The 15,524-nt window shown below is 41.1% G+C and overlaps 1 protein-coding gene across 1 annotated transcript in view; it reads right to left on the bottom strand.

Moving 5' to 3' along the window:
• Positions 1 to 4,640: 4,640 nt before the first annotated feature.
• The window catches only part of LOC135334056 (uncharacterized), a 113,059-nt gene continuing 102,175 nt past the window's right edge, over positions 4,641 to 15,524 (bottom strand). The window contains exons 14-21 of the mRNA XM_064529092.1: positions 11,429 to 11,761; positions 6,777 to 9,874; positions 6,490 to 6,721; positions 6,276 to 6,397; positions 5,851 to 6,006; positions 5,675 to 5,726; positions 5,388 to 5,500; positions 4,641 to 4,961 (exon numbers count right to left, since the gene is read on the bottom strand). Of these exons, the coding sequence (XP_064385162.1) occupies positions 4,788 to 4,961; positions 5,388 to 5,500; positions 5,675 to 5,726; positions 5,851 to 6,006; positions 6,276 to 6,397; positions 6,490 to 6,721; positions 6,777 to 9,874; positions 11,429 to 11,761 (4,280 nt within the window). The 3' untranslated portion in view covers positions 4,641 to 4,787. The remainder of the gene's footprint in view (positions 4,962 to 5,387; positions 5,501 to 5,674; positions 5,727 to 5,850; positions 6,007 to 6,275; positions 6,398 to 6,489; positions 6,722 to 6,776; positions 9,875 to 11,428; positions 11,762 to 15,524) is intronic.

Genomic DNA, 15,524 nt, shown 5'->3' on the forward strand with positions numbered 1-15,524 from the left:
TTTGTGACCTGCTGGGTAATGTATACTCACATACATGCAAGTATAAGAAATGTAGACAGAGTATTATTATTATACATGTAGTCTCACTCCCCTGATTAAAATTGGTATCGACCTAGCGTTTAAATAGAAAACATCCGGGGCTGGCTGCGCTAGACTACAGACTACTTTAGTTACTAGTAGCCCAGAATCCAGCAATCTGATTGGTCAGTACAGGGTTTATATTTCCCATATTAACCTGTAAATTCTCATATAAACCTGTAATTTTCATGTTCACAACAACCATTCATTATTAATTTTTGTGTTTTTCAAACATGTTTTTTGTATATTGTATTATAAAAAACAATGAGAAGTAACTGTTTTGTTTTGGTAATGACAAAAAATTATAATGTTCAGTCGCTGTTAATACGTTGGTTGTTGGATGTAGGCATATAGAGAGATTGATGGTATAACGTTGCAGGCACTAAAGTTAAAGTTTGGAGGCATAAATTGACAGCAGTTGGTTTGTGAGTTTTGTTGCACTGCCATCTGTGAGTGATCAGTGTGTGCCAGTATGTTAATTGGCTTTACGTTGAAACTGACTTCTTTTGACACTCAGAAGTTCTCTTGTAGCTGCGAACTCCTTCCAAGCTTCGGTGTCCAGTTGTTTCCATTATCATTTGTTCGTCCACTCCAGCGTTGTAGAGTCTAGTAGCATGCAGCAGTTGCACAGAGTATGTATTAGAGGTTCAGCCTTCTTTTGTGACCCTAGTCCAGCTCTCTGCAAGCGCTTCATTTCGGAGTCTAGGCACACTCGAAAGTCAGCAAAACAAGCATCCTTGAACAGGTCAATCCCGGGATTTCCATTCTAATTATTCACCTTATGCAGATATCACTATCCAAACTGTACACTGCACCTGCCGTGATAAGAGGCCTGCAGACACTTTGCTTCATTCGCTTTGAGTTAGGTAGAGAAGATTGTGCAGGTTCTGTTGGCTTGTCCAGCTCCTCCTCCTTTCTTTGTTCTGTAGAAAGAGTAGCCAGCTCCGCCTCCACATTTAGAGGGCGGGGTCTATGGGCTCGGTCATTATTATGCCGAGTACTTCTTCAGAAAAGAGCTTGTCTAGGCCTAGGTCTTTGTCCGCGTCCATTCTTTCGGTTAGTTTTTGAAATGAACCTAGCAACTAAACTCGTTAGATACTGTTTAGTCGGTATCTATGGGAATTATAAGCCCGCAGGCACTCGTAGTACCCTCGCTTTGCTCGGGATACTACAGCAGGCCTTTGGGCTTATAATTCCCATAGATACCTCCTAAACAGTATCTAACTATTATGTATATCCGACTAGAAAAACATTTGCAATGTGAAAAATTGCTAGGATTGGCCAGGGGAACCACAAAAAAGCGTGGGAACAAGAAATCAGACGAGAGCATAACTCCAATCCGTTACAACGTCAATCACATGTATATACTGGTAGTTTTCCCATGTTTTCCCAGCCAATATGCCACGCAATTTTTACTGGTGGAGTGATGACCAATCCCTATATATATTTATTATCCGACTAGAAAAACATTTGCAATGTGAAAAATTGCTGGGATTGGCCAGGGGAACCACAAAAAAGCGTGGGAACAAGAAATCAGACGAGAGCATAACTCCAATCCGTTACAACGTCAATCACATGTATACTGGTAGTTTTCCCATGTTTTCCCAGCCAATATGCCACGCAATTTTTACTGGTGGAGTGATGACCAATCCCTATATATATTTATTATACATCCATTTTAGAATGTGGGGCACATAATCATGATGATTTGTGATGAATTGATGTTCCTAATACATGCAGTGTTGAGCACAGGTGCACACAGTCCATCCATGCGTAGTAACATGCACGGACCGTACTGGTGACTGCATGGAATGATGTGGTGGATGGAAGCTGATAGGTGGATCTGGAACACAGTCTATTATTTAATATACTATGTATTGTACATGTTCATGACGTTGTAACGGATTGGAGTTATGCTCTCGTCTGATTTCTTGTTCCCACGCTTTTTTGTGGTTCCCCTGGCCAATCCTAGCAATTTTTCACATTGCAAATGTTTTTCTAGTCGGATTCCCTTTCTTTTTCAGTACAGTTTACGTATCATGACATGCATAAGTGGAACGTTAAGAGGCAGTACAAGAAGAGAAGACAGGACTAATCAGATATCTTCTCGAATATCTCTGGACTAATAATTATAGTATAATGAGTAATAATTTATTGCTTGATAATTATGTTGAATTTGCGAATCAGTATTAAATGACAGCCATTTTAAGAGCATGATATCTAGCCAGTGCATATAGCATGCCTTTCAGAGAAAGGGAGCTAGAGCTGAACAGTGTGAAGAAAAGGAACACCTCAGGCTCTGGAAAAGCACTGCTGCACTGATTTTAGGCGCACGGTTTATTAGCCACGCCTATCTATTATTATTGGCCATAACACAATTGCTGAGTCATTAAAGATGGCGGAATTGTCTAGGTAAGAGAAATAGAGACTGAGAGGTCATCTGCCTCGTGGAAGCAATCGCAAATCTGAAGAAGCGCTTTGTAATCCAGGTTGTAGTCGTTTGGAAACCCTGTGCAGAATGTCCTGGAGATGGCTGTACTTGGAGTAAATGCTGGGCAAGAAACTTACTTACTTACTTACTCACTTACTTAGTCAGTCAGACAAAGAGCGGTGAAACGTCGAAATAGTGCAATTTTTAAAATGAAAATATTCATTCATTAAAATGTTTATGGATTATGAAATGAGAGATACAAATAGAGAAAAGGCTAAATAAACTATCTGTTCAGCCAGTTTCTTGATGTGGCCTTTCCCTGCAGAGATAGAACAGTTTGAACATGAGTCAAAATAATTGAAATATTGCTAAACACAGGCAAACCCACTGCCAATCCTATGTAAAACCTACTGGTTTTACTAATACATCCATTTTAGAATGTGGGGCACATAATCATGATGATTTGTGATGAATTGATGTTCCTAATACATGCAGTGTTGAGCACAGGTACACACAGTCCATCCATGCGTAGTAACATGCACGGACCGTACTGGTGACTGCATGGAATGATGTGGTGGATGGAAGCTGATAGGTGGATCTGGAACACAGTCTATTATTTAATATACTATGTATTGTACATGTTCATGACGTTGTAACGGATTGGAGTTATGCTCTCGTCTGATTTCTTGTTCCCACGCTTTTTTGTGGTTCCCCTGGCCAATCCTAGCAATTTTTCACATTGCAAATGTTTTTCTAGTCGGATTCCCTTTCTTTTTCAGTACAGTTTACGTATCATGACATGCATAAAGTGGAACGTCAAGAGGCAGTACAAGAAGAGAAGACAGGACTAATCAGATATCTTCTGGAATATCTCTGGACTAATAATTATAGTATAATGAGTAATAATTTATTGCTTGATAATTATGTTGAATTTGCGAATCAGTATTAAATGACAGCCATTTTAAGAGCATGATATCTAGCCAGTGCATATAGCATGCCTGTCAGAGAAAGGGAGCTAGAGCTGAACAGTGTGAAGAAAAGGAACACCTCAGGCTCTGGAAAAGCACTGCTGCACTGATTTTAGGCGCACGGTTTATTAGCCACGCCTATCTATTATTCCACAACGCAATTGCTGAGTCATTAAAGATGGCGGAATTGTCTAGGTAAGAGAAATAGAGACTGAGAGGTCATCTGCCTCGTGGAAGCAATCGCAAATCTGAAGAAGCGCTTTGTAATCCAGGTTGTAGTCGTTTGGAAACCCTGTGCAGAATGTCCTGGAGATGGCTGTACTTGGAGTAAATGCTGGGCAAGAAACTTACTTACTTACTTACTCACTTACTTAGTCAGTCAGACAAAGAGCGGTGAAACGTCGAAATAGTGCAATTTTTAAAATGAAAATATTCATTCATTAAAATGTTTATGGATTATGAAATGAGAGATACAAAGAGAGAAAAGGCTAAATAAACTATCTGTTCAGCCAGTTTCTTGATGTGGCCTTTCCCTGCAGAGATAGAACAGTTTGAACATGAGTCAAAATAATTGAAATATTGCTAAACACGGGCAAACCCACTGCCAATCCTATGTAAAACCTACTGGTTTTACTAATTATACGTGAGGGTGATTAATTATTATAAGGTAAACAATTAATTAAAAATGCTATTACACAGCCAAAATTCCATGCAGGGCATGCATGGGGATAATAGAACCATCAATTGGTAGCCGCCGTTCCTTTGGAGCCACCAAAGGAACGGCGGCTGATTCATGAGACTACATAATTGGCTGAATAATTTGTATATAATTTATACGCATGCAGTACCAGCAACGTAACATATTTGTCATAATGATGATGGTTCTATTATCCCCATGCATGTCCATGCTGCATGTGATATTGTCGTGTACCATGATTATAAATACGACCATGTCACTTTCCCCCATCCACCACAACTCTATAGGCACGCTGTTTCTAATCTATGTAATCATGGACACTCTGATGGGACAAGTTGAAGACGTTAATTGTCAAGCCCGTTACCAAAGAAACATGACAACTTGACATCATGGACAATGTTTAGCCTAGTATGCAGTATACGTCATAAATGTTGCATTTTTCTACCGCTATAATTATGACACAATAAAAGTGGCAAATTAAAGATCATTAACTAAGCAATCCACTAAGAGTTCTGTGTAATATTTACCAAATATAAACCTTAAAGTGTTGATGAGTTCTTTTATTATGCTACACAGTACAATAAATTTATTACAGTGGAGCTGTTACTGTAAGCTAGGTTAGTTTAGATTCCATTTGTTGGGCAAAGTCTCCACAACTAATGACAGGAGACTCGAGTGCTTGGATGAGTGCTCCTAGTGTGGGGGCGGGGGTGGATCTTGTCAACCATTGCTCCAGTAGTTTAGTGAAACACATATCAGAGTCGTTCGGATAGTCTCTCTTGATGGCCTGAACACAAGTGTGTGTGCGTGTGTGTGTGTGTGTGTGTGTGTGTGTGTGTGTGTGTATGTGTGTGTGTGCGTGTGTGTGTGTGTGTGTGTGCGTGTGTGTGTGTGTGTGTGTGTGTGCATGTGTGTGTGTGTGTGTGTGTGTGTGTACATGTGTGTGTGTGGGTGTACATGTGAACTACTGATTTCACTACTACATCTATAGAGTCACTGACACCACAGGCACACAGAGGATTATAGGAATGAGGATAATATTGCTATAGGCTAATAATAATAAATGGGTTTGCACATGCAGGCTAATTATGACCAATCAGACCTGCTGGCACATTCCTTAACTGATGATGCACGACTGTATGAGCACAGGGCTATTAGTACACAGTCATCTACTGCTATACAGTGTTAAGTACACACACAGCAGAGCACTCACATCTAGTGTCCCCTCATTGACACCCAACTGCTCTCCCAGACGATGCCATGTCCCCCTCACCTCCCAGGCAGCTGTCCTCACTACCCTCAAATGATGATCCACACTCAGTCCCTCTGGAAGGAACACACAATCATGACAACAACAGAACACTGTCATTATTCCTAAGCAATGCCTACTAACTGAAACACACATTACTGAAGGGAACTCTGTATTGTACTGATAAGATCAGCTACAGTTACATAATGCACTTCACTGCTGTTAATCAAATCAAGACTGATTATGCTTACCACCGTGAGTGAGATGACAAACATCAGGAGAGATGTCGCTGGTAGCTTTTGTCTGTAAAGAGAAATCAAATAATTATTAGCTACTTGCATTTGTAACATAGAGCATATAGAACATGTACTGCAACAATTTATACAAAATAAAGCTTTCAATTGTGATATAGTTGATAGTTGCCAACCTTAATGGTTGTTGCAATGTCCCCACGAGCAATGGCGGGAGACTCTAGTGCTCTAACAAGGGCAGACCAGGAGGGGGGAGGAGAGGAGCGCTTCACCCAGTGTGTCAGCATGGCCTCAAAGCACGGCTCAACCCAGCGATAGTCCTTCTCAAGACTCTATCAGTACACACAGTGAAACACAGTATTAAATACTTAGTAAGGGCTCAACATTACATTGCTATAGTAATCAGGTTGGTACTTCATACAAGACCACACCAAATATGCAGAGTCAGCATTGCTATAGACACCTCATTCTAAAAATGTAATGCTCACTATTCAACCATTAAATAACGGCATCAGTCAATTAAATAGTGCACACACATAATTAGGACTACACTGGGAGAATACACTCAAGGTGGTGGAGGGACACATTCTTAAGGTCTCACCTTCCTAGTTGCATAGTCAATGTCCAGTTCTATAGCCAGGCTGTACCAGTCAGAGCGTATCTCTTTGATCACTTCCTTCACATCTGCAAACAGCTGATCAGTTTCAGAGCTGGAGGTGTGCTCTGTAACAATTGAAATTAAATTATACATGTACAGTACACACGTAAAAGCGTCATAATTATAATCTGCATACAAGCTCTAACATTATTCTCACCAACACTCTCTTTGAGGCAGTGGTACGCGGTAAAGAAATGCTTCTGGTTCTTGGAGATCTCACAACTGATAAAGCCCTTGAAGTGATCATGTGACGAGGCCTTGAATTCCAATTCATTTTCAGTCCCACCAATTCTAGGTATTCTCTTCCTCCACTTGAAGGAGAGGCTTGGATCTAGGTCCTCAGCAAAGGGCAGGGCAAGGAGGAACACATCACCTCCCAGGCTGACTTCCTGATACAAAAACAACAAATTAAAACAGAACTAATTTATTATTAATTTTACTTACTTTTGCAAACCAGCATTCTTGGTGAGGACCCAGAGAGACTTTGCTGGTGCATTTAAAGCAGGGATCAGCTCCAGGTGTGAGGAGACAAAGCTTGGAACCATCTTCATGTTTGCCACAGTAGCAGTCGAAGGCAATGATTGGAGTGAGTAGTGGACTGATGTCCTTCATCACCAAAAGGAGGGTTGAGAGGACGTAGGAACAAAGCTCGTGCATCGTATGGTCCCTGTCCTGTCGAATAATCCGTATCTCATAGCAATCGACGTTAGCGATAAGGGTAACAAAATGCTTGGCAGATTCGTCAATGTGAAAGGAGACGAGATTTCTCTTTACTGAGGTATCAGTGGCAAGTTTCCAAGTCATGCCCAGAATTCCAGTACTCCCCCTTGAGACCAATTCACTGATCATGGCACAAAATACTCCAATGGGAACGTATTGGGGTTTGAATGTGATCTTGATTGGAGAGGGTGTATCAATGCCAGTGGGGGGTGGTTTCGTTAGTTCCTCGCGAGATGCACACTTGAGAATAGCGGGGATGAAATATGTCGTTTCAACTTCTTCTGTGGTATGGTCTTCCTCCACTGTTGTGATTTTGGCCAAAAGGTGGGAATGCTCGAGCAGTATGAGCAGCTTCTCAACAGGAATCAACTGGTCTTTCTTCACCCCCTGGTTTTCCTCCGAATGGCATCGAGTGATTGTTTTCAGTAAGAATTGACCCATGAGTATCCAATTTTTTCTCTCATTATCATTAAACTGAATATTGCCCTCTTCAGAATGGAGCTCCAGCAGCGGATTGACAACGAGAACACTGAGGCTGTTGAATACCACTTGGGGGTTGCAAATGACAAAGTTTCCAAACCAACCATCTTTATCCTTGATCTCTGGATGATATATCAAAGCTCCGACAAATCGATCAAGGTACCAAACGGTGAATCGAACTTCCTCCTCACTCATCTTCAACCCCTCGGTACCGATACGAATGCATTCTTCCATAGACACAATGTCATACTCTTTTCTCAGTACAACTCCCAACAAAAGCTGTTGTGGGCGAATTCGAAGCTTGGCATCTTTGAAATAGCTACTGAATATGCCATGAATATGTTCACGAAGAGGTTCCATATCAGAATCAGTGCCTTCATAGTTGTCGACTGCTATGAACTTCTTGTCTTTTGGGTGTGAAAGTAATTTCTCAAACTTGCTGGTAATCTTGCTCACAGCTTCGTTTTTCTCTGTCAACTTTTGCTCTAAGCGGTCTTGGACATCTTTCTTGAAAGTGTCTGAGTTGAGGTGTTGGCTGACTGTTTGCTCAATGGCAGCCATGTCTTCTGCACTGACGTTAGCAGGCGCATCACTCTTCAGTAGAGTCAAAATATTCCGAATTGCTTTCTTTTGTTCGTGTTCATTTAGGCTCTTGTCGGCAGTGGTACTATCGCTCTTGCTGGCAGTGGTGCTATCGCTCTTGCTGGAAGTGGTGCCATCGTTCTTGCTGGCAGTGTTGCCATCGCTCTTGTTGCCGGTGGTGCCATCGCTCTTGCTGGCAGTGGTGCCATCGCTCTTGCTGGCAGTGGTGCCATAGCTCTTGCTGGCAGTGGTGCCATCGCTCTTGTCGGCAGTGGTGCCATCGCTCTTGTCGGCAGTGGTGCTTTCGCTCTTGCTGGCAGTGGTCTTGCTGGCAGTGGTACTATCACTCTTGCTGGCAGTGGTACTATCGCTCTTGCTGGTAGTGGTATTGCTGGCAGTGGTGCTATCGTTCTTGCTGGCAGTGGTGCTATCGCTCTTGCTAGTAGTGGTCTTGCTGGCAGTGGTACTATCGCTCTTGCTGGCAGTGGTACTATCGCTCTTGTCGGCAGTGGTACTATGGCTCTTGCTGGCAGTGGTACTATCGCTCTTGCTGGTAGTGGTACTATCGCTCTTGTCAGCAGTGGTACTATGGCTCTTGCTGGCTGTAGTACTATCGCTTTTGCTGGCAGTGGTACTATCGCTCTTGCTGGTAGTGTTACTATCGCTCTTGCTGGCAGTGGTACTATCGCTCTTGCTGGCAGTGGTCTTGCTGGTAGTGGTCTTGCTGGCAGTGGTACTATCGCTCTTGCTGGCAGTGGTACTATCGCTTTTGCTGACAGCTTTTGTGGAGGCACAACATTTCTCGTACAGGAGATCGACTTTGATTTGTATTGCCAGTTCATCCTTGAAAGTACCTATGAGGGTAGCAACAGGCTTAGCAGAGCCTAGATTGCCCAGTTTACTACACTGCTCTCTGTCAATGTCCGAGTCAATCTTGGTATGGTGGCTGATAGCTGACAGGATTTGAGAGACCGTTTCTCTGCTTGTGTACGTTGAATCGTACGGTGTGATCTTGTCCTTTCCTCGTTCGTAGGAGACTTGACACATGTCATCGAGGTCTTTGTCCAGTCGAAAGAATACTAGGAAAATCCCTGCGCCTTTGCTTAGAAAAGGAAACATCTCCACGAATCCAGGCTGCCCACCTATATCGACCAGATTGAGTAGGACTTTGTTCAGCAGCTCTTTAGTGTACTCTCCTGAACCCACAATACTCTGGAGTCTCGAGACAACCTTTCCAACATCTACAGTAGTCACTTTCACGACCTTTTCCGGTGGTTCTGGTGTTGGTGATACCGGTGTTGGTGACACCGTTTCTTTGGGTACAGTAGCAGTTTCATCGATCTTGAGTTGAGTTTGCTTCTTTGGGTCAGTGGTTTCTTTTTTGGGCTGTTCCTTAGGTGTACTAGTATTGCTGACAGTGCTGTCTTCAATAGGTTCACAGGACATAAGGTAAGAGAAGATAAACTGTGTTTCTTCCTCTAGACTTGAAGATGCTTTGAATTCAAGCTTTCTTCCAGATTTGTCCACAAAGGCCAATACTTGTTCACACTCGGCTAGTAATGTACTGCAACGTTTCCTTTGATCTTCGGGCAGCAAAGACAGGTTAGTAATGGATCCAACAAGCCGCTGTCGAGTGGTCGTTTTGCCAATACCCGAGGGACCAATGAAGTACGTCTTGAGATAATGTAGCTCTATAGTGCCACTTGTGTCGGCCATCATCTCATCCAGTTTTTTTAAGTAGGTTCGGTTTTGAATATTGACTGTAAAAAAGTAAACAATCGGTAATATTATTGAACCAAAGTAGTGGTAAATAATTATTATTTTTGTGGCACATTTTTGTATCAAAATTGAGGTCCGATTGATATAAATAATGAAAGCATCGCGGGTGCTGATGCCTCGGTGGAGGTGCCAAAGCTACATAACATAAAGCTACTAATAGCTAGCTTTTATACACAGATTGATATAAATAATGAAAGCACCGCGGGTGCTGATGCCTCGGTGGAGGTGCCAAAGCTACATAACATAAAGCTACTAATAGCTAGCTTTTATACACAGATTGATATAAATAATGAAAGCACCGCGGGTGCTGATGCCTCGGTGGAGGTGCCAAAGCTACATAACATAAAGCTACTAATAGCTAACTTTTATACACAGATTGATATAAATAATGAAAGCATCGCGGGTGCTGATGCCTCGGTGGAGGTGCCAAAGATACATAACATAAAGCTACTAATAGCTAGCTTTTATACACACATTGATTATAATTATCATGATAAACATTTTTAATTTTGCTGCGCAGAATACACAATCACAGGGAAACTCAAATAGTGGGTAATGATCGACGACGATTGTTGTTAAAAACGATCAATGCCAAAAGTTCAAGTCTAAAATTAATGGCTGCAAGTCAGCAGAGCCTTCCAGCTCTCTTCTCACTCTTGCAGCTACCAATAGCTAGCGTTCTAGTGCAGAGCTAACAACTAAGTAGAGTAGCAACACTCGTTCTACGGACTCTTCTGAAAAGGCTGCAATGGCATTCCAAGTAAGCAAAACTAGGTTCGAGAACGAAGCTTTATTTTGCAAATCCACAAATGTGACAGGCTCTGGGAAAAAGGCCATATTGGAGCAGACTACAATTGTTGAGATTTAAATACCAGATGATAGAACAAAGAATTGCCTATGCATTGATATGCTTAGTTTGCACATACCTCTTTTCATGCCTGAGTTATGCGCGTTAGAAACTCAAAGTTCTGAAATAGCGGTATTGAGAAACGCCCACTTAAAGATTGCTAAATTGGGAAAAGTAAGGTAATGGTGGCTGCTTAGACAAAGCGCTTCGGTGGAACGCGTTGGATTCAGAGCATCAGATTTTACAGAGATGTAGTAGAAAGACTGTAGATAACTATAAGCCAAGAAAAATTATTATGAGATTATACACTGTAGTCTATAAATCTGGCTATTGCTCAATACCAATATCTGCTCCAATATGGCCTTTTTCCCAGAGCCTGTCACAAATATGAATCTAAGAAAACATGACTAGAAGCTTATAGAAACTCTTACTTGCATTTCATTGATCCTTGAGCAGCTCTAACAGTCTACACACAAACACACTACCCTATACCTCGCTTGTACTCAACAGTGCAGTCTAGGAGGGACGTGTACAAGCATTCATGCATGATGGTCACAATCTATAGGGATTCTTCTCTGTTGTGATTTCAATGGTAATTATGGATATGAGTCGAATAGCTACTTAGTAGAGGGCTTAGGCGGAGGGTGGTTATCATCTGACATGTAGTAGCATGTGTACATGTACTTACGTTGGGTCAATTGCAGACAGATTTGATGAGCTGTGTTTCCTTTTCCCAATCTCAGTGCGATATCCAGGAGAGCTCTGTAAGTTGCTTGTGAAGGATTATGTTGTTTCCAGATTTGCAAGCACTTCATCATGGCTGCTTGAGTTCCACGTGATTGGTTCACATCGGCTTGTTCAGCAATAGCTAGCCCCATTGCACTCGAATAAAGTTCCACACCATCAAAACATAAGGCCAATTCGGGAGTATCAGGAACCTCTATTTCACTGTTGAGTTGCTCGTCAGTCAGATTGTATTGCTCTACTAGTTCTTGAAGAGTGACTTGTTTAGCGGATGGTCCTATAATTATACATTGATTAGTGGCGTGAACAATTACCATGACACCAATGCAGCTAAGCTTACATGCTCAATGTTGGAGACATAATGATGGTAAGATATGGGGCAGGTGAATTATCTGCAGTATAGAATAATTATGCCTATTAAGTAAGTAAATTATATTCTTTTGCAGAATGAGTAACTGAGTCTGAGTTTGGTAAATTACCAGCTGACGTAAGCTAGTTCAGATTATAGTGAGACAAGAACTGTGTTTGGTACAGTAGCATCACTGTACTTCATATTGACCGCTACTGTAGAACACTTCCACACACAATATTATAGTTATAGTCTTGTTCTTGCTGACATACCTAATTTAGAAGGCACCTCTTCTCTGGCTGTATCATAGTCCTGTGAAGAGCAATACAATATAATACATATTCCACGCTTCAATTATCCATGCAATGCACGTGTACTAGAATACTAATCGATACTGTACAATATGTACACCTATAGCTTGAATGCTAACCACACCTCTTGATCATCACCACAGATACTAACATAAGACACAACAATATACAATATAGGCTATAATGAACTCTTGGTGAAAGGAAAACACTTCTAATAATTGATTAATGTGTTTTTAATTAATGTTACAGTAATTGTAATTCAGTGTATGCATTATTGAGGTATGGACTCACATGTGATTCAGCTTCCTCCAACAGCTTTATTATTGAAGGGTTAGAGAGAAGTGATTCCTTGGCCATCATCAGAGCAGTCTCTCCATACTGTGATAATGATCATATGAAGGGATGAGACGTACATTGTAAGAGGTAAAGTGGTCTAATGCGTATTACATGTAATTTGCTGACACAGCGATACTGGCAATGATAATAGCACATTAAGAGTTATATGTTAAGGTACAAATGACAGCTCTGTTCAGTCATCAACTACTGTAAGAGGTATAGGTACATGTAAAGCTGTTTGTTAAGTATAACTACGCAACTATGTACTCTATAAAGTACATGTGCTCACATTATTAGTGCAGAGAGGGGAAGCCCCTGCAGAGAGAAGCGTCTTTACTGTATCTTCATGTCCCCTGTGGGCTGCCTTTATGAGTGGAGTGTTCCCAATCTGCAAGAGTGGAGACAGTGACAACACAATATGAATGTACATTGAACAATACAGACATTCACTGCTCTACATTTCCAACCACATCCTAGAGTGAGAACACAAGCACAACAACCTCGTACAGTACATAAAAAATTAAAACCGGCTGGGGCATCAGTTTAAAGCACTAAGGAAATGTACAGTCATGCATGTGATTGTCAGTACATGTACTTAACAATGATGTACAGTACACCTACAACTGCATGTATATATACGTATGTACGTCACAGAAAATTTAGCAAATCAGACACCCTACAAGAGTGAGAGCATACAGTAACTTTTGAGAACACATCTGTGCGATAGACCATAAATAAAGTAAAGGAAAGGGATTGGCAAAGAGCAAAAATGCAACTATCTAGCTATGTTATTAAACTGTACAACCTTTTAAGTGCTACGTATCATAATTATTCATTTGTGTACAACATATCCAAGAAAACGTATGCAGCCCAGTTCGTCAACTTAGACACAAATAAGCAAGATAAGCGTAAAATTATAAGCAAAACGTAACAATTAAAATACTGGCAATGTGCATAATTGTAAGTACATGCGCAAATATTTCATTTACCAAATGATGAAAATTAATGGTCACAAACATTAAATAATTACGACTGCCTTGAGCCTGACATCACAAATAATTACGTTTACGTTTACGTTTTCTAATTACAGCAACCGTTGGAGGACTTAAATAATGGAATTCAGTCAGAGTTGGTGCTGTAATTACAAATAAAGTAAATAAAGAGGATTGGCTATTAATAATAGAGTGGTTGCATCTGACATCATCCACCCACGCACGAAAGTACAAACACTAACTCTAACCTTTCAGCAAGCTAGCTCGTACAACAACCAAAATCATATCTAGGCTTTCTACATGTACTTTTAAATTAGTGACCCTGTTCCATTGTTCCTGGTACGGGATCACTTTAGCTGTAAATACGTACCTCGAAATAAAGGCCAGGTGTAGCTAGCTAGCCGTGTAAGTCCAAGCTTACGAAGCTTTAACATCAAAATCTGAAAACTAATAACTTGTGTGAAGGCTATCCATGCTGTAAACACAGTGCTATGGAATCCAGGGGAGTAGACTGTGTCACACACAAAACACAAACAAACAGACCAGACGACTACTATACCCGCTAGCCGCGGCACGGCCTCGGGTAATGTCCAGCATGTTGCCTATAGACATAGTATCAGATACTCACATTGTTAGCCAGGTCCACCGCGGCTCCTGAGGAGAGCAGCTGTCTAACACAATCAGTGTGCCCTTTACAGGCTGCCCAATAGAGTGGAGTGCACCTATCCTACAAGAGTGAGAGCATACGGTAACTTTTGAGAACACATCTGTGCGATAGACCATAAATAAAGTAAAGGAAAGGGATTGGCAAAGAGCAAAAATGCAACTATCCAATGATGTGCTATGTTATTAAACTGTACAACCTTTTTAAGTGCTACGTACGTATCATAATTATTCATTTGTGTACAACATACCCAAGAAAACGTATGTAGCCCACAAATAAGTAAGATAAGCGTAAAATTATGTAGCCCAGTTCGTCAACTTAGACACAAATAATTAAGCAAGATAAGCGTAAAAATTATAAGCAAAACGTAACAATTAAAATACTGGCAATGTGCATAATTGTAAGTACATGCGCAAGTATTTCATTTACCAAATGATGAAAATTAATGGTCACAAACATGCTGCCTATAAACACTATCAGATACTCACCTCGTCAGCCAGGTCCACCACGGCTCCTGAGGAGAGCAGCTGTCTAACACTGTCTGTGTGACCTTCACTGGCTGCCATTATGAGTGGAGTCCGCCCACGCTACAAGAGTGAGAGCATAATAATAACTTTTAACAACACATCTGTGTGATAGATCATAGTTACACTTATTTTTGGAATTTACCATTTGCCCCAAACTGAGTGTGCAGTGAGCGTAGTTTACAGCGCCTAAATCAACTTTTATAACCTCAAAAATATTATGGTGGCGCTTAAGCGCACAGCTATTCTAGTGTTGAGTGCAATCTTTCAGTATGCAGTGGACCAACTGTACGGTTTGATTTTTCGTCTCTGTATTTTACAGCAGCTCTACAAATCAAATGCATGTGCATAATAAAAGAAAAGCCGACTGCCTTGAGCCTGACATCACAAATAATTACATCTTTTAATTACAGCAACCGTTGGAGGACTTAAATAATGGAATTCAGTCAGAGTTGGTGCTGTAATTACAAATAAAGTAAGGATTGGCAATATTTACTATAATAGAGTGGTTGCATCTGACGTCATCCATCCACACACACAAAAGTACATAACACTAACTCTAACCTTTCAGCAAGTTAGCTCGTAGTTGAGTGACGATAGATTAAAATCCACACAAACCAAAATAATAGTCAACCCAATCAATTCCATGGAATGCTTGTCAACAATTATTCAGCATAGAGGTGATTTTAAGGCAATGTCCATGTATAATTATAACTCCTATAGACCATCAGTTTAGTATCAGATACTCACCTCGTCAGCCAGGTCCACCACGGCTCCTGAGGAGAGTAGCTGTATAACACAGTCAGTGTGCCCTTCATCGGCTGCCTTCATGAGTGGAGTCTGCCCATCCTACAAGAGTGAGAG

This window comes from Halichondria panicea, chromosome 3 (assembly GCF_963675165.1).
Source record: "Halichondria panicea chromosome 3, odHalPani1.1, whole genome shotgun sequence".
NCBI lineage: Eukaryota > Metazoa > Porifera > Demospongiae > Suberitida > Halichondriidae > Halichondria > Halichondria panicea.